This window comes from Pelophylax lessonae (genome assembly GCF_965119305.1).
Source record: "Pelophylax lessonae genome assembly, chromosome: 10".
Taxonomy (NCBI): domain Eukaryota; kingdom Metazoa; phylum Chordata; class Amphibia; order Anura; family Ranidae; genus Pelophylax; species Pelophylax lessonae.
In genome coordinates, this window is record NC_138777.1 from 25,752,114 (window position 1) to 25,775,741 (window position 23,628).

Genomic DNA, 23,628 nt, shown 5'->3' on the forward strand with positions numbered 1-23,628 from the left:
GTTTCTTGCTTGTCTCCACATCCTATATGATCTGAGGTATTGTCCTGGAAAGAGTGTGTTATAGCTTGAAGGACACAGTTACCAGGAGACTCCAGGAGTGTGACGGCTTGAAGTTAATTACTAAAAATGCTTTGTTGATTACTTCTGATTGGGTAGTCCAACATTTGGGGTAAGGGTCAGTGTGTGTCTGTCTCTCTATTGCTGGGGGCTTTTCACTAGCACCTGTCGCATGGAACCACAGGCACTGGATCCCTATCTATTAACTTTTTCATCTCCTAATGCTATGGATTCATATCTAAAGCACTGCATTTATTTTATATAGTTAATTTGATAGGTTTAGTTCCACTTCGAAGTGGAAGTAAACCCATCAATTTAACAGTTTCAAAAAACAGTTACATTCCCGGTACGTGCTGGGAATGTAACTATGACATTGGTTGTGCTCTCAACCAAACTGTCAAACCATCCAATGGCTTGTGTCATAACTGGTCACATGTGCAGCATCATGGCAATTGAAGATTAAACAGAAGCCAAGATGGCAGCTTCCTTGGCTGAAAACAATAGGAGGGTTTACTTCCACTTTAAGAATAACATTTCCTCATTGGACAAGGTCCTTTACCTTCAACAAATGTGCTTCCGTAACCATGAGAACTGTAAACCTTTTCTACGAAAAAATTGGAAAACACAAGCAGAAATAAACATTTTGCTTTGAATAATTAATGCTAATACCCAAAGGAACTAAAATTTTACTTTAAATAGCTTAATAAAAATAAATAGAAATAAAATATAATATTGATTTAAATAGAAATAAATTATAGTTATGGATCATATGTATTTACACATCTGTATTAATATTTAGGCAGCTAAGGTAGCACTCTTTAGGCAGTGTCTAAAAATTGATGTTAATTGCTGTCTATATATAAATATATATTAAGATAAACGAAATAAATAAAAAATATTATAATTGTAAATGTTTTATAGTGCACCAGAAAGACTGTCCAGTATGGAATAAGTTGCTATTCTATAGTACAAACAGAGCTCCCTATTGAGATATGAAGTCCCTATTTTCACAAGACAGCCTACTTGTTTGAGCCCCTAGGGGGCTGTGCTTGCTAAAAATGGGAGTGGCCCTGACGAAATATTGGTCTTATTTGTTGGTTATGAGCAAGGTTTGCTAAGTTAGGAAGGGGACATAATGATTTGGAAATATTGAAAAGCATGACATAAGACAAATGATGCAGATACACTAGCTCAGTAGTGCGCACTGTGTAAACATACTGGTCACTGAGTAACAAGAGCTATGTAATACTATGAAGACAGAATGTAGATCCTGACATTGGTAGGGGATCAACCATTGAACGGAATGTAGTGAACACTGTTCTGCAGACAGAACCCTCCCCAAGGCTGCAGGTTTTTGTATTTTTTTGTTTTTTTTTGTTACCTGAGTCCATATAATGAGGTGCGAGCTTACTCATACATTCTCGACACCCCAAAAATTGATCGTTGATCTGATATTCCTCTTTTGCATATTGCGAAAACACGGAGGCCCCCAAAGAAGGTATTTCTGTGCTGTGGCAGTAGAGATTATTGTGGGGTAATGGTAGTTATGAGATAGTCATGTCATACTGTACGTTGACTCTCTTCGCGAAGACAGGCTGCAGCGGTGGGCTTTCCGAACGCTTACGCTTCCTGGGTCTCCTCCACAACAGCGTTGAAGTCTGCCGTTTTGCCGTTGTTTGCCAGTGTTACCTGAAAACGATCAGTGTTATGGTCTGGTTTCAAAGAAGACAGCATAGGTTCTTCTCTACCTAAAGTGTAATGTGATTTTTCTATTGGTGCTCACAGCTAATAGTTCCCCCCGTGTGTGTTAGAGAAAATGTATTGTACTCGGGATAGTATTTTTATCAACTACATGGCAAAAGAAGAAAATATAGAATTTAGTGTTAAAGCAGAAGTTTGGCTACAAAATATTTTTTTCTCTACAGTGGAACCAAGGGACGGTGATCAGAGGTGAGTAGGGAGCGGAGACAAGGGGTGATTTAGAAGGGGGAAGCTCCTGCACCCATTATCTTAAAGAAAAAAAGCCCTACCGAAAACTCTTAACCGGTTGCCGACCGCCGCAAGTACATATACTGCGGCGGTCAGCCCCGGCCAGGCAAAGTGACGTACCAATACGTCACTAGCCTGGGAGCCAATAGGGGCGCTCCGGCCTTGGCTTGTTCACGGACACCTCCGTGCGTGTGACCGGCGGACCCGATGTCCGCCGGTCACTCGCGATCGTCCGCTGTGAAGGGAGAAAGGCAGGCGGCTAATGTAAACAAAGCCGCCTGTCATTCTCCCCTGTGTAAAAGCACTGATCTAACGGTCCTGCTACGTAGGACCGTTGATCTGTGCTGTTACACACACAGACACATCCCTGCACAGTAAGAATCACGCCCCTAGGGACACACATAGTCACTGCATCTCTAATAAAGTTAACCCCTTCCCTGCCAGTGTAATTTTTACAGTAACAGTGCATGTATAGCACTGATTACTGTAGTAATGTCACTGGTACCCCCAAAAGTGTCAAAAATGTCAGTCAAGGGTCCGATCTGTCCGCCGCAATGTCGCAGTCCCACAAAAAAAATCGCAGATCGCCGCCATTACTTGTTAAAAAAAAAAAACAACAAAAATGACAAAAATCTTTCCCTTAGTTAGTAAACGCAATAACTTTTGCGCAAACCAATCAAAATACGCTTATTGTGATTTTTTTTACCAAACATAGGTAAGAGAAAACAAATTGGCCAAAAATGTTAAAAAAATTTGATTTTTACATTTTTTTGGGGGGAATTTCATATTAAAAAAATGTGAAAAATATTGTTATTTTTGCAAAATTGTCGCTCTTTTTTTGATTATAGCGCATGATCAAAAAATCGCACAGGTGATCAAATATTACCAAAAGAAAGCTCTGTTTGTGGGAAAAAAAGGACGTCAAATTCGTTTAGGTACAGCGTCGCACAACCGCGCAATTGTCCGTTAAAGTCACGCAGTGCCGAATCGCAAAATACCCCCTGGTCAGAAAGGGGGTAAAATCTTCCTGGGCTTAAGTGGTTAATGCCCATCAGAATTCAGAAGCAGGAAGAGGACAGGGCAGCCCTTCAGTGAAGATTTCTACAGAATCCATCAACCTGAACATCGTAAGACATATTTTTGTTACAGGTATGTAAAATAACTAAAGCTGTAAAGAAAAAAATGTTTTTTTTTTTACCTAACTTTAGCTTTAAAGAGGATCTGTTCACCACTATATTGTGAAGGCAGCCATTATGTGCCATACTGGTTAGCTAGGGACTGGGGTCTATCAGAACGGCCATGGTAAGAAGTTGCTTCAATGGTGTCATGGATTCCTAGCAAATCAGGCCACAGTTGGTTGAGTATCTCTTGACCAAACAAAATAGATACTGTCAAAATATGGAGGTGTTAAGTTTTTCGCATTAAAGGACCACCGTGCCTTTATTAGAATCTTTGTATGTAAATATCCCCCCCCGGTGATGTGCTTAGAACAGGTCCATTCTGGCAATGACAATGGTTTTAGCCTGCTGTCGGCTTATTCTGGGTCAAAGGAAAGCACAAGTAAGTGCACTCCTGTGACCCACAAAAGAACTTTAGCCATAAATCTCTTTTAAGAGTGGAAACTGGAGCAATCCCATCCAGAGATAGAGGGGACATACAAGCTCTGCACAGACAGAACTGCTATACCATGTCATGTCCATGCCCACATCCCTCATGACACTGTTAGGTCACCCAAGATGTGCCTGTACTGCAAATTTTAGGAACTCTAAATTTACATAGGCATGTTGGAGGAAGGGCTCTGTCAGTAATCTGCAGGGGCATAGAGTGAAATTAAAGATATATGCAAACACCTTACAATTCCTTTTGAGTATGCAACTAGTATACAGTGAGGGAAAAAAGTATTTGATACCCTGCTGATTTTGTACTGTTTCCCACTGCCAAAGAAATGATCAGTCTATAATTGTTTATTTTAACAGCGAGAATAACAACAAAAAAATCCTGAAAAAACGTATTTCAAAAAAAGTTATAAATTGATTTGCATTTTAATGAGTAAAATAAGTATTTGATCCCCTATCAATCAGCAAGATTTCTGGCTCCCATGTGTCTTCTATACAGGTAACAAGCTGAGATTAGGAGCACTCTCTCAAAGGGAGTGCTCCTAATCTCAGCTTGTTACCTGTATGAAAGACACCTGTCCGGAGAAGCAATCAATCAATCAGATTCCAATCTCTCCACCATGGCCAAGACCAAAGAGCTGTTCCAAGGATGTCAGGGACAAGACTGTAGACCTACACAAGGCTGGAATGGGCTACAAGACCATCGCCAAGCAGCTTGATGAGAGGGTGACAACAGTTGGTGCGATTATTCGCAAATGGAAGAAACACAAAATAACTGTCAATCTCCCTCGGTCTGGGGCTCCATGCAAGATCTCATCTTGTGGAATTTCAATGATCACGAGAATGGTGAGGAATCAGCCAATAACTACACGGGAGAATCTTGTCAATAACATCAAGGCAGCTGGGACCATAGTCACCAAGAAAACAATTGGTAACACACTACGCAGTGAAGGACTGAAATCCTGCAGTGCCCGCAAGGTCCCCCTGCTCAGGAAAGCACATATACAGGCCCGTCTGAAGTTTGCTAATGAACATTTGAATGATTCAGAGGAGAACTGGGTGAATGTGTTGTGGTCAGATGAGACCAAAGTCAAGCTCTTTGGGATCAACTCAACTCGCCGTGTTTGGAGGAGGAGGAATTCTGCCTATGACCCAAAGAACACCATCCCCATCATCAAACATGGGGGTGGAAACATTATGCTTTGGGGGTGTTTTTCTGCTAAGGGGACAGGACAACTTCACTGCACTAAGGGATGATGGACGGGGCCATGTACCATCAAATCTTGAGCGAAAATCTTATTTCCTCAGCCAGGGCATTGAAAATGACTCATGGTTGGGTATTCCAGCATGCCAATGACCCTAAACCCACGGCCAAGGCAACAAAGTAGTGGCTCAAGAAGAAGCACATTAGGGTCCTGAAGTGGCCTAGCCAGTCTCCAGACCTTAATCTCATAGAAAATATGTGGAAGGAGCTAAAGGTTCGAGTTACCAAACGTCAGCCTCGAAACCTTAATGACTTGGAGAGGATCTGCAAAGATAAGTGGGACAAAATCTCTCCTGAGATGTGTGCAAACCTAGTAGCCAACTACAAGAAACATCTGACCTCTGTGCTTGCCAACGAGGGTTTTACCACCAAGTAATAAGTCATGTTTTGCCAAGGGGTCAAATACTTACTTCACTCATTAAAATGCAAATCAATTTATAACTTTTTTGAAATGCGTTTTCTTGGATATTTGTGTTGTTATTCTGTCTCTCACTGTTAAAATAAATCTACCATTAAAATGATAGACTGATCATTTCTTGTGGGCAAACGTACAAAATCAGCGGGGGATCAAATACTTTTTTTGCCTCACTGTACATTTTTAAGTCTGGCTTTATAACAGGCCTCTGTAATCTTATGCTAAACAGCATTCAGTCTCGAAGAGGGAGTGATGATGAGTTATTCAACCTTCTGCATTGCACCATTCTGTTGATCTACCGTCCAGAATATGGCTTTAGAAAGGAGCATCAGAGAGAAGACCTCATCAATATGCTGCTGCTCTTTATTGTCCAATCAGCATGTTGGGGTAGGCTAGTGACCAAGCTGTCTGACTTACTGTAACTGCAGTAGAGAAAAGTGAGGTCACGATCTAGCTATGCCGTATGGCAGGGCTGTCTAAATGAAAATCCTAGCTAAATAGAATTACAAATCCTATGGCAGGTAAAGCAGGTCTCATATACATTATATTACCAAAAGTATTGGGACGCCTGCCTTTACAAGCACATAAACTTTAATGGCATCCCAGTCTTAGTCCGTAGGGTTCAATAATGAGTTGGCCAACCCTTTGCAGCTATAACAGCTTCAACTCTTCTAGGAAGACTGTCCACAAGGTTTAGGAGTGTGTCTATGGGAATGTTTGACCATAATTCCAGAAGCGCATTTGTGAGGTCAGACACGGATGTTGGAGACTGGAAAAGAAGGCAGGCGCCACTCTAAGTGTAGTATGACTTCAAATTTTAATGAAACACAGCACACTATATACTCACAAACAATAGATATAACCAGCAGTGAATGATAGCCTTGAAGTTGATCCGAAAGATCAGTTATCCGGGTGCCTGTATGGATGAGATCCGACCGATCCGCTGTGTGATTCGCTCGAGCCGATGGAAGAACGGCTTTCTCCGAACCCTGGTGACACTGTGGACACTGTCGGGACTTCCTGCGGCGTACTTCCGGCTTCCGGCTAACAACGTGGGGCGTGATGGCGTAGATAGGCGATGCGTTGTCGGAGCATGCGCTCCTTCCTCAGTTCATCCTCCCCAAACTCACTCATCCATGTCTTTATGGACCTTACTTTGTGCACTGGTTCGCAGTCATGTTGGAACCGGAAGGGGCCATCCCCAAACTGTTCCCACAAAGTTGTGATCATTAAATTGTCCAAAATGTCTTTGTATGCTGACTCCTAAGAGTTCCCTTCACTGGAACTACGGGGCCAAGCTCAACCCCTCAAAAACAACCTCATACCATAATCCCCCCTCCACCAAATGATTTGGACCTTGCACAAAGCAAGGTCCATAAAGACATTGATGAGCGAGTTTGGGGTGGAGGAACTTGACTGGCCTGCAGATTCCTGACCATTTCTCCAGAAGAGCATTTGTGAGGTCAGGCACTGCTGTGGAAGAGAAGGCCTGGCTCGGTGTCTTGCTCTAATTCATCCCAAAGGTGTTCTATCGGGTTGAGGTCAGGACTCTGTGCAGGCCAGTCAAGTTCCTCCACCCCAAACTCGCTCATCCATGTTTTTATGGACCTTGCTTTGTGCACTGGTCCACATCATTTGGAGGAGGGGGGATTATGTTGTGGAGTTATTTTTCAGGTGTTGAGCTTGGCCCCTTAGTTCCAGTGAAGGGAACTCTTAAAGCGTCAGCATACCAAGACATTTTGGACAATTTCATGCTCCCAACTTAGTGGGAACAGTTTGGGGATGGCCTCTTCCTGTTCCAACATGACTGCCCACCAGTGCACAAAGCAAGGTCCATAAAGACATGGATGAGTGAGTTTGGGGTGAATGAACTTGACTTGCCTGTGCAGAGTCCTGACCTCACCCCAATAGAACACCTTTGGGATGAATTGGAGCGGAGACTGCAAACCAGGCCTTCTCGTCCACATCTCGTCAAATGTGATTCTGGAAGACTAGTCAAACATTCCCACAGACACACTCCTAAACCTTGTGGACAGCCTTCACAGAAAAGTTGAAGCTGTTATAGCTTTAAAGGGTGGGCCAACTCAATACTGAACCCTACAGACTAAGACTGGGATGACAATAAAGTTCATGTGCGTGTAAAGGCAGGCGTCCCAATACTTTTAGTAATATAGTGTATATGAGACCTGCTTTAACTGCCATAGGATTTGTAATTTTATTTAGCTAGGCTTTTGATTTAGACAGCTCTGCCAGACAACATCTATTTCAACTGTGTATTTATTGGATTCAGCTTTAAGTTTTATCCACCCCGGTTGAATTTTCTATATTATTATGGTATGGAAATGTTTTAATATTTCATAGTTCAAGATGCTAAAGAAAGGCAGAGCACAGGAACCGTCCTTTGGCCTTATCAGCCTATGTGGTTTCTACGGGTATAGGTTTTCCTGTGCTGATTTTCCTTTGCCTGCTGCTAATGATTTTTTCATATGAGATTATTTCTTCTTTAGCTTTAGTAGTCCTTTAATGCAGAAATGAAAGCAAAGCATCAATTAGGAAAAGATTTAGCAAAGAAGAACAAAGAGCTTGTTCAAGCGAAGATGAGGAATTTTGCCTCTAAGCGGCTCATAAACCATTTCTAAAAGAGCAGCGTGTAAATGCTAAGTGCGCATTTTGCTCTATTCCACGCTATGCCCATATTACATAGCTAAAGAATATTTTGCATTGTGATATAACGTGCAGAACTAATGCTTCATATTTTCTGCTAAGATTTGCAAATGTTTTAAAATTTGAATGCATGTATCAGAATGCAAGTGAGAAAAAAGTTAGATAATATTCCTCACTCTCCATCCTGACCGCAGGGCTGCCACAGTCTTTATCAACCCACAACATAGGTCTATGATTGCATCTAATTGTGATGTTAATTAACATCCACTGCGCAAGCCCTGAGGAAGGGGAGGCCTTTCCCCGAAACACGTTGGTTGCATTTGATTTCAAAATTGCCTCTGAGTGATATGAACTTTGGTACCAGGTTCTCCTTAAAGCGGTGTTCCAGCCTCCCCTCTCCCCCTCCAAAAATTAAAAGTCAGCAGCTACACATACTGTAGCTGCTGACTTTTAATAATAGGACTCTTACCTGTCCTGGAGTCCAGCGATGTCGGCACCGCAGCCGATGTTTCCATCAGCTGTCGGGTGCTGCCGCCACCATTGCCGGTGAGGGAACCCGGCAGTGAAGCCTTGCGGTTTCACGGGCGGGTCCCTAATGCACATGCGCGAAGCGCGCTGCGCATTCGGATTGGCTCGGCTGCGGGGAAAGGAGGAGAGGGCCAAACTTCCAAGGGACAGTGCCGCAACGCCGTCTCCCGAAAGTGGGGAAGGGTACCTGTCAAAAAGGATAAAACCTTCCCTGTCTTTGCACATGTATGGAAAATCAACTACATGTGAGCAGATATGTCTAAGGCACAGCTCCGCATGCGCCATAATGGAGCAGAGCCACCTATGAGAGGCAGGCTGATGTTCTGCTTTTAAACCCACCCCAGACTTTTCCTTTGGTGAAGGACTGACATCCTGCGATGTAATTGTTTTGAAGGGTACTGCGGGCCACTTGCAGATGAGTTTTTTATAGCTGATGGCTGTTCTTCCCCTAAAGACACTCCAGGAATTATATTTTTTGCATGCTTATGTTGGTCCAGCTTAGTTTGAAGTAAGTATGCATATCTGATAACGAGAGGGCTGCTAGAGAGGCTGCAAATCATTTTAGTAATCTGCACTACACACAGTGAGAGCCGTGATCTTCCGTCTTCCTCAAGGAGGTTGCTTTCTCAGCATCTCTGCCATTCATAAAATGCCCTGTATTTTTTTCAATCGATACAAGGCATTGAACAAGGTGGAGAGGAGGGCGGTGACTTCACAATCTCTACCTTATCAATTTAGAGAACACCTTGTGCTCATTGAAAAAAATATAATTAATTCTAGGACTGGCGGTAACACTGTACAAAGGTGTCAGGAAAGGCACTTTCCTGTGCGCAGAAGATTGGTCCATGGCTGATTCGCAGGTGTGCATGCACGAACAGTAGCGCGAGCGCGTCCAATAGCCAGGTGGGCTATTTAGGCTGGACTATGGGTCTTTGCCGTTTGGTCTATTATTTCCTGAGTATCTGCTACCTGTTCCTCTGCTGACTCCCTGTTACTGACTTGATCTCCTCCTGACTCTGCCTGAACGCTGCCTGTACCGACCCCTGGCATGTCTTTGAATTTGTTCTCTGGCTGCTCCTTCTGCTTATCCGCCCATCTGCCTGCGGTTACTGACCCTTGCTTGACTTTGATTACCCTTCTGCCTGCTGCTTTGTACTTGATCTGCCTATCAGTTGCCGACCCAAACTGCCTGACCCTGCTTACCTGCATCTGAGCCTGCTGACCTGTGCCTATCTCCAGGGCCGTCTTTAATTATGATTGGACCCTGGGCAAATATTTTCTTGGGCCCTCCCAAAACCCACTTATTACCTATTTGCAGCCAGTGCGGGCTCAAGGGGCAGCTGCTTTGGGCCCCACAAGAATGACTGGACCCAGGGCAGCTGCCCTTTTTGCCCTGTGTTAAAGACGGCCCTGCCTATCTCCTGCTATAGTCTCCCTGCCAGTACAGCCTGCTCTTCCACAATGCACAGCCTGCTCTTCAGCAACGCACAGCCTCCTGCAACAGAAGACCAGTCAGACACTCGTGCCCACTCTGTGCTCAGGCGCTCCTGTCACTTTACCAGGGTTCCTGAGCCAGAGGTGTTAGAGATACCTGCACACATCATTTTCCACCACCAGGTACATTACAAAAAGACTCTCTGTGTTCTATGTGCAGAGGGGAAGTCACTTGCGCAGAACCCAGAAGATCATGGCTCACACTGTATTTAGTATAGACTCAAGGCCGCTGATAAAGCAGTACAACTGGTCCTGTTGTACTGGGCCCAGACCTCATCATCTAAACAGGGGGGCCCAGGGCAAATGTTTTATTGGTTGAACTAGATGGATTTTTTTTTCTTTTGTCAAACAGACTAACTATGTAACATTCTTGTTATCTTCTGCCTAAAAAGAATAAATGGATTTATTAGACTACACCCCCACTCCTACTTGCTTACCAGGGCTTAAGTTACATTTCCCTGGGCCCTATCAGGTCAACAAAGGGGCCTAGGAGGTGAGAACTTTTTTTAATTTTTGGGGTGTAGGGGAATAAAGTCAGTGCCTTTGTTTTGCTGCACTCCAGGGTAGTGGTGTGTAGGGGAGACTGTATAGGACCCCATGATTTCTAACAGCAGCCCTGTATGGACTACTACACTGATTTACAGCACCCCCAGAAGCCCTCCTCATATCAGATATGCATATCCACATCAAGCCAAGCTGGCCCAAAGTAAAAATATGGAGCTCAGCATTAATCAAATGGGCAGCGGCCCTTCATACCTCGGCTCCAAACAAATTAAAGTTCCACCTCTTCATCTACAGGCGGTCCCCGGGTTACAAACAAGATAGGGTCTGTAGGTTTGTTCTTAAGTCGAATTTGTTTGTAAGTCAGAACAGGTACATTTATTAGGTGTAGCTCCAGCCAAAAGAATCATTTTTTACGTTTTTTGAATAGCATAGGAAAGGGTTAACACCCCTGTAACATTTGTTTTGCTGTCTGTGCCCCTGTTTAGAAGATTTCACCTCACTTTCTGTCCCTATAACAACTGGATTTTGAAAAATTTGGGTTGTGGAATCGAGGATTGGTGATAAATCTTCAGTGGAGACACCTTTTTCCCATAAGAACTCTTACAGGAGTAAATTTCCCTTCCTAGGGGGAGATTTCCTCTCACTTCCTGTTGTCTCCTTCCGTTCCTAAGTAGGAGTCATTTGTAAGTTGGATGTTTGTAACCCGGGGACCGCCTGTAAATCAAAATGTGCATTTTTCCGCACCCACAGTTTGCCGCAGCGTGCTGCACATACTGCCTCATACTCTTCCTCTGGGTGTCCAAGGTGGGGGAGACCCTGTGTGCGTAGACTGTATGGGGCCCCATGATTTCTAAAGGCAGGGCTGTCCTTTATATATGAAATGTACATTTTATTTTTTGCTGGTTGGACTGAAAAGACAGAATGGGCACCCACCCATGCAATGTTTGCCCTTGGCCCTGGTCTGGAAGCATCTGCATATGGCGCAAAGAGCCAAAGCACAGGGCCAGTGTGTTCATTCATAACCCTTGTTTATCATAACCCTTCTGCAATATGCTGTAACTGGGTCGCAATAGATTTTTTTAATTATAATATATATAATTATTTAATATATAATTAGTTTTATGCCAGTGGGTATGTTAAGCAACTGAAGTGTGTGTGTGTGTGTAAGTGTATGGTGGCTACTTCTTACTAGCATCAATAAAACACAAAAATATTCTTTATTAGTAAGAGGAATTAGAATGCAAGATTAGTATAGTCCATGCAGACAGAGAGGCAAGCAGGAAGCATTCCGAGATATCGGTGGCATGCAATAGAGTACAGCAGATTCACACATGCCCCAAGCAAGCTCCAGGAGACACAGCAAGACAAGCAGAAGCGTCTAGCAAATAAGTTTAATGTATTAAAAATAACAGCTGCTTTTCCTCAATGGCCAGAGATGAAGAATTCAAGAACATCACAGAACAAATGTAGCTTCTCACACATCATGTTCTCTAAACTAGGCACAGTCAATGTGCAGAGCACCCAAATTGGGAATTGCCCAATGTTCATGTTATTATTTTACGCTTAAAGTGTTGATAGGAACAGTAACCATGTCAGATTGATTATATACAAATGTACAAAAAGAATTTGCATCTAGCATTAATAACACAAACTCCTAGGTTTACGTACAAACAATCATCTTAGAAAAATAAATCCCATTAACATTGGTACATCTGGAATCTAAGAGTGTAGACTGCAGACTAAAACTAGACAGCCTGGGCGGGCTGGAGTTAAGAAACAATAATATAGATTCACTCCCTTTCCACCATAAGGCAGTAGAAAATGTAATAACTAAAGTTTAAATATTTTATATGATGGAAGAGCAGAATGTTAGCTAAAATATTTAAGAAGCTCCATTTTCAAGTACACCATCTGCCAATATGTTAAAATCCGACGGCCTTTTATCTGTTGCTGCCCTCCATTTGAATTCCCTTTCCTCTTCTTTTACTGCATCGTTATTGTATCTACTTGAAAATTCTATGATAAAAAATAAAATCAAAATCGTGTGACCTTTTTTTTTTTTTTTTTTTAACCTCTTTACCACTGCTCACATTGCTGCTACTGCAGTCGCTGGACTCCGCCCTTTGTGGGCGGCGTGTGCCGCCGGAGGCTCGCTCCCGCTGTTTTCAGTCACAGCGGGAGTCGGGCCAGGGGAGGAGCGGCGGCGATTGCCGCTGCTCTTCCCCGATCGTCGGGGAATCTAGTTTGGAGATCGGCCCGCCTGTGTAAACAGAGCGGGCAGATCTCCTCAGTGACAGGGAGTGACAGATTGCAGTGTTCAGCATAGCTGAACATGCAATCTGTCCTTGTGTCACTCAGTCACCCCCCCCCCACACGTTAGTAAGCACCAGGCATACATTAACCCCTCCCTCTCCAATAAAATTAACCCCTTCCCTGCCAGTGTCATTTTTACAGTAACAGTGCATATATATAGCACTGATTACTGCAGTAATGTCACTGGTACCCCCAAAAGTGTCAAAAATGTCAGTCAAGGGTTCGATCTGTCCGCCGCAATGTCGCAGTCCCGCAAAAAAAATCGCAGATCGCCGCCATTACGCGTTAAAAAAAAACACCAAAAATGACAGAAATCTTTCCCTTAGTTAGTAAACACAATAACTTTTGCGCAAACCAATCAAAATACGCTTATTGTGATTTTTTTTACCAAACATAGGTAGCAGAAAACAAATTGGCCAAAAATTTAAAAAAATGTTGATTTTTACATTTTTTTGGGGGGGAATTTCATATAAAAAAATGTTAAAAATATTGTTATTTTTTCAAAATAAACGCTCTTTTTTTGTTTATACCGCAAAAAATAAAAATCGCACAGGTGATCAAATACCACCAAAAGAAAGCTCTGTTTGTGGGAAAAAAAGGACGTACGTTTCGTTTGGGTACGGTGTCGCACGACTGCGCAATTGTCAGTTAAAATTGCACAGCGCCGAATCGCAAAAAGTGGCCTTGACGTAAGACAGCAAAATCCTCCGGTGGTAAAGTGGTTAATAGGCTGCAGCAAAGGATTGTGTGTGGCTATCCATATCAACCAGATGTCAAGAATTATATTAATGAAATATGTCTTTTGATTGCTTTATAGGGGTTACTGCACTTGCATGCTTATCTTTGCTTTATAAATGAAGACCTAGTCAATCAAGAGGGGATCAGGATAAAAAATGCCTTCTGGGTGCACTGCCCCTAGTTATCTTCTCCGGTCATCTAATGGCAGATAATTATTGGTGTAAGCAAAGCATTAGCAGTCAGAAAAGCTTTTAAACTGCTGTAACTAAAGAATATTTCAGAATGATTGTAGGAGTTCAATATTATCGTGGTAAATAAACAGCATTTGCGAGACCTTGTACCCGCTGTTCTTCTCTCACAGTAGAGAACTGGCCTTTAAGAGTCAAACTACTCTACTGTGGCCACCCAAGGTGGCATCATACATCACATTCTAGCTCCTGGAGAGAAGAATTGAAGGTCTTAAATTAACCCTGCCAAGCGGTTACAAGTAGAAAGTAGGAATGGTGATTGAGTTTTGAAAGGCTTTTAGCAAGGTTCAATCAGATGCTGCCTTGTTTAGTGTCTCAGGGGCCAAAAGAAGGAACGCAAGTTACCAACTCATTTGTAACCTCATCTATCTCATACTGGATTCTTCAATTATCTTCAGGGAGAATTCAGGATAAGGCCGAATGACACCAATTTTATACTAGAGGGTTTGTTTACGGCTATAGCCAAGGGTGAAAGTACAGCTTTGGATCTTGGAAAGGAGGTTTTCTTTTGTTGGACCTTTGACAAAGTAGTAAGTGGTTAAACTCACCAAAGTCCACCTACCAGTGACCAATAGTTTTATTAGAAGTACCCTTAGGACAGGATGCAGTGAATGTGATTCAATGCACCTCACTGTCTAGATCACACATTTTTTACTTGAATTTTACAGGAAGATTTTAAAGCAAAAAATAAAAAAGAAGATATACCGTAAATGAGTTCCATCCAATAAACTACAAAGTCAGCTGGAAACATAGCACATTTGAGTGGGGTTGATTTACTAAAACTGGAGAGTGCAAAATCTAGTGCAGCTCTGAATTGGAGCCAATCAGCTTCTAACTTTCGCTTGTTTAACCACTTAAGCCTCGGAAGATTTTACCCCCTTCCTGACCAGGGCCTATTTTGCGATTTTTTTCCCCACAAACAGAGCTTTCTTTTGGTGGTATTTGATCACCTGTGCGATTTTTACTTTTTGAGCTATAAACAAAAAAAGAGCGACAATTTTGCAAAAATAACAATGTTTTTCACATTTTTTTATATGAAATTCCACAAAAATTTTTTTAACATTTTAGGCCAATCTGTTTTATGCTACATATGTTTGGTAAAAAAAATCGCAAAAAGCGTATTTTAAATGGTTTGCGCAAAAGTTATTGCGTTTACTAACTAAGGGAAAGATTTTTGTCATTTTTGTTGTTTTTTTTTTAACGCGTAATGGCGGCGATCTGCGATTTTTTTGGCGGTACTGCTACATTGCGGCGGAGAGATCGGACCCTTGACTGACATTTTTGACACTTTTGGGGGGACCAGTGACATTACTACAGTAATCAGTGCTATACATATGCACTGTTACTGTAAAATGACACTGGCAGTGAAGAGGTTAACTTTTTTTTGAGAGGGAGGGGTTACGTGTGTCCCTAGGGGCATGATTCTAACTGTGATTGGCTGTGGCTTGAGGTGTAGGAACAGTGATCAACGGTCCTACATAGTAGAACCGTATGATCACTATTCATACACAGGGGAGAATGACAGGCGGCTTGTTTACATTAGCCGCCTGCCTTTCTCCTGCTCTAACGGACGTTCGCGAGTGACCGGCGGACATTGGGTCCACCGGTCACACGCGCGGGGGGGTCCGTGACCGCGCGCTCGCTCCCTAGACCCTCACAGGCTAGCAACGTAACCCTATGTCGCTTTGCCTGTGAGGGGCTGACTGCCGACGTAAATAGTCATGTGGCGGTCGGCAAGTGGTTAATATGAGCTTTGACAAAAAAAATCCTGGAAGCTGATTGGTTTCTATGCAGAGCTGCACCAGTATTTCCACTCTCCAGTTTTAGTAAATCAACCCCAGAGGCATTATTCACAATCCTTTGCAGATACTGGACAAGCATGTGTGCTATGATGGAAAATCTACTTGAATGCTAGATTTCTAGAGTGTGAATATTAAACAGAGTTGTATGAAGAGGAATCCCCTGACACATTGGGGTTGATTTACTAAAACTGGAGAGTGCAAAATCTGGTGCAGCTCTGCATAGAGATCAGCTTTGTTATTTTTTATTTTTTTGTCAAAGCTTAATTGAACAAGCTGGAGTTAGAAGCTGATTGTCTCCCATGCACAGCTGCACCAGATATTGCACTCTCCAGGTTTAGTTAATCAACCCCATTGACTTTTATAAGACAAGGCTTGGATCTATAGAGAAGCAGCAACAGTTGCCCTATAGAGTCAATATAATAGGATGTGACTGCATTTTGTTTTATATTTTCAATATGTATTTCCAATAAAATGTCTTTGGAGAAAAAATAAAAATACAGCTATTAATCAAGGTGTATTTAAGCCAAATTCAACCTTTAGTTTATATTAGCTAAATACATTCCGGGAGCATTAAAAAAAAAAAAAAAAGGTGTAAATGTCTGCTTTAGGCCCCTTTAACATTGGCGATCGGATCAGGTCTGCCTGTTAGCTTTTGAGGTGGACTTGATCGGACCCTCCAGTCTCTTCTATGGAGCAGCGGATGTCAGAGGACACATGTCCGCTGACACCCGCCACCATCCAATCCGACCCTGTCTGCCAAAAACAGACGGATGGGGGACCTATCTTCCTTCCATTTGGTGAATCGGGTTGGATGGCATCGGATTGAAAGGGACAGCATTTGATTGCCACATAGACAAGAGCGTGCTGTGTCTGTGTCCGCTCTGCATAGTGGAGCGGACATGGACCTGTCACTCGCCTGCTCAGAGGGGATCAGAGCAGAGATTCCCCGCTGAGAAAGCGGATCCTGCTTTACAGAGGGGCCCATGTGAAAGGGGCCTTAGAAAGCAGTCACAGCCTAAGGGAAGACCTGTCTCCTGCAAAAACCTTACTTTTTTGTGGAAGCCGTGGTCTCTCTGTAGAGGTCTGACACACCCACTGATGAATCAGAGCCAATGCTCTCCAATAAGCAGGGAGCATAAGCTCTATTTAATAAAGAGTTATAGGTCTGACTCAGCAGGTGGTGTATCAGACCCTTAAAACAAAAAACGAAGAGCACAAAATAGCGTAAAAATGTTTTATTTAAAGAGTAAAAAATAAAAACACATTAATATGCACTCACATGCCCTGTGCTTGTCATCATGCTCATCATACAGCAGAATCTGACAAACCAGGAATCCACCTCATGAATATCCGACTGGGATCTTTTCTCTCTAATGCTCTTATGCTCTTTTATGCAATGCTGCTGGCAGGGGCTGACTGGCTACTTTCGGCCCAGGGGTCAAGTACAAACCAGAGGCCCATGTTGCAGCGACTCAGCCCTCCTCCCATTTCCCAGCCTCCTCCTGACCCACATTCCAGGTTGAAGCTCTGCTCCAGTTACTCTCGACTCACTGGTCGAATCCGGGTTTCTGACCTGACCAGCAGGGGGCAGTTGGGGGGAGCTGGGACAGCTCGGCCGGTGCTGCCTGTGGGAGGAGAGTTTAAAGTGGGGCATGGAACTGGCCTCTGCTCAGTTTACACCATCCATGCTGGGGGGGCAGCTTGCGCTCTGTCCTTATCTTCATCCCTCACTCAGTAAGTCAGCAGTAGAGACTTTTTACTTCTCTTCACCAAGAATCCTTTCTGTCTGTGGCAGAAGTGGTGCAGCCTTTTACAGGGCATCAGAGTTGCCGGGGGGGGGGGCAATTGCCCCCCTGCCCCCTGGCCCAGTCCTCCCCTGGTTGCTGGTGTGTTGGAGAGAGGAAGCTTGGGCACACCTGCACTATAATGGTAATGTGCATCAGAGATCCACAGGATGGGTGACATGGCCAGGTGTCAGGCCTTTCCCTAAATATAAGAGGAGCAGCAGGTGTCTGCAATCCCTGTTAAAGACCAAAGAGATGGCCGCATAAGAAATAGATGCAAAAAAGGAAGCTATCGTAATAGAGCTGTGGAACACCTGAGTGTGAGAGTGGGAGTTTTTGTTGCCTTTTATTAGGCGTATCCGCCCTATGCAGAGAGACCCCTGCTCCCCCACAAAGAGCAAGGATCTTCTTCTGCAGCATGCTGGAAGGGGATAGGCTTTTATACTCAGGCTGTGGCTGCTTTCCAAAGGGAACACATTTTTGATGGGCCTATATTGTATTTAGCTGATTTAAACTAAAGGGTAAGTTGAGCTTTAAAGATGTGTGGTCGCAGGGGGTGGGAGTAGCTTTTTAAAATAACATTGATTGCCCATAATTGAGTTCCAGACTTAAACTCAACACTATGCTACACTCTGATAAAAAGACACTAGTATACTACATCTACCCCTACCAGGAGTTCTGCTCCTTACCTTACATGCTAAGGTCCTCGTAGTGTACACAACATTTAGAGACACGACTGGTACTCGACACGGTGGAAAGACTGCATGTGTGAGAGCATTGGAACATGGAAAAGTGACAAATTGCACCAACATTTCAAAACAAAACATCCCTCCAATCCTTAATGGATGGACAGGGACATGCATGCATTACAAAAAAAAAAAGAGAAAAAAAAAAAAACATAAAGTAAGGAAGATACAAAGTTACAATGAAAAGATGAACATAGAAAAAAAAGCATTATTTACAAAAGATAAATCATGCAATGTTAGCCAATCTACCCCAAATATAGTAAAATACATCACTGCCAGGCTGAAAATGGCAGCTGTTAGAGTCGTAGATACATCTATGGAGGTCATTTTGTAAAGTAAACCAATACACAGCCTTTCAATTAACTAGGCAAGAGCCTGGAGCGCCTAGTGCATGGAAGGGTGGTATTGTTATAGAACAAAATGGCCAACTCTATGCACAAAGCAACACTTTAGTTATGTATATTTGATACAATTTATATACAGTATATGTACATATGGCATCTCAATAACCTCTTTGCTGTTGGAGAAGTTGGTGTCAAGGTGCCCATTTCATAGGTTACAAACCCCTCAATCAGCAAAAAAGGCACAGTGTTTCAATGACAGAGGTATTCTTGGAACACATACGCCAGGAGTTGTCACCCCTAGGACTGCTCTATTGCTACTTTGTATCATGGAAGACCTAACAACATGAATTGACCAATGATGTGCTATAAGCATTGGCAATCGATCAGAGATCAGAACCCATCAGAATAAACCTGACTGCTGGAGAATATCTGGTGACAAGTGTTAATTTTGATGTCAAATGTTGATTTAGTTTAGTTATAGTCCTTTGACTAAAATTTAAGTTTTAGTCGTATTTTAGTCATCTGAATTGTTTTAGTTTTAGTCGCATTTTAGTCAACTAAAATCTCCAGTACATTTCAGTTAACTAAAATCAAATAGGTTTAGTTAAATTATAATGCATTATTTAAGCATTTCTCCAGAATTGCCAAACTCATTATATACTCCTGGAGTAAAAATCTAATAACATGTTAATATTTATGGTTTTAAGGATTGAACATGCATTACAGACACAGATTTAGCCATTATGATATATTACGTCTTTATAAATAAAACCAAGTTTCATAAACAAACAAAAATATTGCTTTTTGACAAACAGAAGTGAAACTTTAAAAAATATATTAAAAAATAATTAAAAAAATGTAAACTCTATTGGCTGTAATTCCATTGCACATATTACCTGAATATATTACCAATATTAAATATTAAGAAAATAAATAGGAAAAGCCTTTATCTTGTTTTTTTTTCTTTTCAGGAGCTTAGTAGATGACCCCTACTTATTCTTAACTGGTAGTGCAATACATGTTATAATGTGCTATTAATTATAGGATGGGGAAGGAATTGTGTTGCCAATTTACAAAAGACCAACAGAGCAGTTTTTTTTTACGTCAAATTTCAATTTTGTTTTAATAGTAGTTTTTTTTTTTTTTTTATTAAAATTACATTTATTTTAGACATCTGGATTGTTTTAGTATTGGTCGATTAAAATCTCTAGTACCAGTCTTAATTTAGTCAAGGAAAATATTGTTGACAAAATTAACACTGGTTGTCAAGAGTCAATGCGTTTCATTTTCATTGCAATAATTTAGTTGAAACATAATTCCAGCTTAGCTTTAGCTAAATGTAATTATAGCAATACACAAACTAATTTACACTTAAGGGACCTAATTACTAATACCTGTATAAATGTCCACACCTGTCACATACTGCCTCTTTTGCTTGGCATCATGCAATGTTTTAATGCAGCTTTTCTCATCCAAGATTCCAAGGAACCCTTGGGTTCCTTCAGAGGTTGCTAGAGATTCTTTGAGCAATGAGCAATTTCAAAATCTCGGATAACACCAATATTCTTTTCAGCTACTGTATTTGAAAGGGAGGTAGGGGTCATTCTTACCACTCAACACCAGCAAAATGGGCCCTTCTCCCAATGATTGCCAATAGAAGGGAGTCCTTCTCCTGATGGCCATTAATCTAAGGAGGTCCTTCTCCACTGACCACCAATGTAGTGGGGCACCAAACTGACCATGAAAATCATAGTGTAAGGGAGCATTTCACCTAACACCAGTGCAAGAGGGCACTCATTTGCCACTGACCTTTAAGGTAAGGGGGATTCTTCCCCACTGGCTACCAAAGTGAGGCACTGCAATTTTCACTGTCTGCATTTCTTTCCTGCCCATTATAAATGATTTGCTTAATTTCATTATTAATAAAAACAATTGTGTTGAATAGAGGAGTCAGGGGTGTCAAGTATGCTTAAAACACCACATTCCCCTGTCTTTTATTTATTATTATATCCTGGTTTATTGTCAATGCCCCCAGCTACTAACCTGATCTCAAAATATCAACCAAGCCACTGTCTTCGGTCCTCCCAAGACCTCCTGCTCTCTAGCTCCCTTGTCACCTCTTCCCAAGCGTGCCTCCAGGATTTCTCCAGAGCTTCTCCCATTATTTGGAACTCTCTACCCCAATCTGTCTGACTGTCCCCTAATCTATCCATCTTTAGGCGATCCCTGAAAACCCTTCTCTTTAAAGAAGCCTACCCGGCTACTAACTAATAACACTGTTTCACTTGCTCCATCAGCTTATCCCCCACAGCTATTGCCTTTTGTATCAATTGACCCTCCCTTTTAGATTGTAAGCTCTAACGAGCAGGGCCCTCTGATTTCTTTTGTTCCAAATTGTATTGTAACTGTTATGTCTGCCTTCATTTTGTTAAGCGCTGCGCAAACTGTTGGCGCTATATAAATCCTGTATAATAAAATAATAATAATGCTAATATACCACGAGCTGTAAATGGAGCAATTATTAGCAGGAGCTCCCTGAGACCTGAAAATTATTTCAAGCGTTTCCCCATGTTAAAAAGGATGAGAAAGCCTGTTCTAAAGCCATTTGCAGTGACTAACTTTGGTCTGTGAGAGCTTATAGACCAATAACTAGGAGTTTTTTGATAGTTTTTGCAAGCAATTTGGCAGGACATGTTAGATAGTTAGCTGGCAGGTAAACTGGCTCTTGTCCAAAATTGGCCCCAGTATGTGTATATAAGCATATGAGTTAGGGACCTTAGATTGTATGCTCCTTGAGGGCAGGGACTGATGGGAATGTACAATACGTAAAGTGCTGCCCAAATTGTTGGTGCTATATAAATATCTATAAAAAAATTAAATTCAATTAGTTAACTGTTTTTTTTTATTTTAAAGATGTGCTTGCTTCCGTTCCTTGTTGAGCAATTAACAGTTTCATATTTATTAAATTGTTTTTGAGAAGAGCCTTGCCAAGGGATGGAAGATTTACAGTGCCAATGTTATTTCAATTTTGTTGGCAAGTTGAGTACACAGAACAAAAGTTGATTCTGTTGAGTGCTTCTATACTACTAAAATGACATAGCATGTATTAGGGGGAGGCTTAAAGTGATATAAAAATAAACATTTTATCATATATTGCTGGGACTGTTTTAAAGCGTAACTCTATTTTTGTTGAGAAAAAAAACATTCCCATCTTGGTGATCTCTGCACATTACAAGAATTTTAACAAACTTTGTTGCATATGCCTACCTTTTGTTATTCTGAAGAAATCATTGTTTGTTCCTCTGTGCTGAGTGGGTCTAATGGGAGTGGTTTCATAATTATATCAATCAGCTGTGGCAGCTGCAGGGCTCTAATGAGGGAAGCTGCTGGGCCTGCATCCCTTTAGACGTGTTCCTATTGGGAGTATCTCACCAAAAATGACATTTTGTTGCAGGGGATGCCAGAAATCTGACTTGTATCTTAGTGCAGACTTCTGGGAAAATTGGTGAGCCAATCACACAAGCAGGAAATTATGTTTCTGGGGGTGTGGTCAGTATTCTGTGTACAGAACACCTCCAGGCGGCCATATTGCATTGCATTTTCAGAAAATTACAACAGCTGCAGATTGAAAAGGAAAGGTCATTTTTAAAAACAATTACAATATGATTTGTGTCGCAATTGTATACGCTATATTGTTATTTCTTTTTTTGCTATTTTTTTCCCCCACAAAAAGTGGAGTTACCCTTTAAAGCAAAGTAAAGTTTTAGGAAAAATGCTTAACATAAATTTGGTGTGCATGGAAAGTTCTCAGTATATATGTCCTCTGCTGAGCCAATACTAGAGCGCAGCCATCAGCAAAACTCTTTCTCGCTGTAACAGTTGCTCAGCGAGGAATGCTTGGGCCTCTGCAGAGAGACAGCTGTTTCCACGCAAGGAAGCGTCCTTTCTCTGCAGCAAATCGCAGGGCACAGAAATTTCTTCTTTTCCTGGGGCTTCTCTACAATAAGAAAAAATAGTAAGACATTGGTAACTCACTGTTTTCCTCAATTGGATTTCCCCGAAAAAAAACCCCAAAAAAACCTTAAAGGGATCGTAAAGGCAAATGTTTTTGTTTTTTTTATCTTAACCACTTGCCGACTGCTCACAGTAATCCTACTGCGGCAATGCGGCTCCCCTGGGTCCAGCGACGTAGACTTACGTCGCTGGACTCCTAATGGTCTTGGCGGCGCGTGCGCGCCGCCGGAGCCTCGCTCCCGCTGTGTTTAGACACATCGGGAGTCGGGCCGGAGGAGGAGAGGCGGCGATCGCCGCCTCCCTTCCCTGATCGTTGGGGAAAGTGTGAGAAGACCCGCCTGCTTATGTAAACAAAACAGGCAGGTCTTCTCAATGACAGACAGGGACAGATCACAGGATTCAGCATAGCTGAACCTGCGATCTGTCACAGAACCCCCTCCCCCCACACACGTCAGTAAGCACGAGGCATACATTTAACCCTTTGATCACCCATAGGGTTAACCCCTTCCCTGCCAGTGTCATTATTACAGTAACAGTGCATATTTATATCACTGATTACTGTAGTAATGTCACTGGTCCCTCCAAAAGTGTCAAAAATGTCAGCAGTCCCGCAAAAAATCGCAGATTGCCGCCATACCACCAAAAGAAAGCTCTATTTGTGGGGGAAAAAAGAACACACATTTTGTTTGGATACAGCATCGCACAACCACGCAATTGTCCGTTAAAGTAACGCAGTGCGGAATCCCAAAATAGGGCCTGGTCATTAAGCAGCAAAATCTTCCAGTCTTAAAGTGGTTAATGCATTCTCTGCATTAAAATAAAATAACCCTCTGTGTGCAGCAGCCCCCCCTCAGCCCCCCCCCCCTTCCCTATACTTACCTGAGCCCATTTTTACCCAGCAATGTTGCAGGAGTTCCTCAGCTGCCCAGGACTCTCTTCTTTATCGGCTAGGACAGCAACATGGAGTGATTATGAGAATAATTTGTTGCTTAAATACAATTTCAATTTTGAGAGGGCAGCAAAGGTTCAGTAAACCCAGTAAAAAAAAAAAAAGAAGCTCCACTTCCTCTTCATTGGGGCTTGTGTGTTTGGCGTTAAGATCAAATTT

General features: G+C 42.3%; 1 protein-coding gene across 1 annotated transcript in view; it reads right to left on the reverse strand.

The window, feature by feature from the left end:
- Positions 1-309: 309 nt before the first annotated feature.
- SLC1A2 (solute carrier family 1 member 2) overlaps positions 310-23,628 on the reverse strand; it is a 201,236-nt gene continuing 177,917 nt past the window's right edge. The window contains exon 11 of the mRNA XM_082270152.1: positions 310-1,746. Within this exon, the coding sequence (XP_082126278.1) occupies positions 1,678-1,746 (69 nt within the window). The 3' untranslated portion in view covers positions 310-1,677. The remainder of the gene's footprint in view (positions 1,747-23,628) is intronic.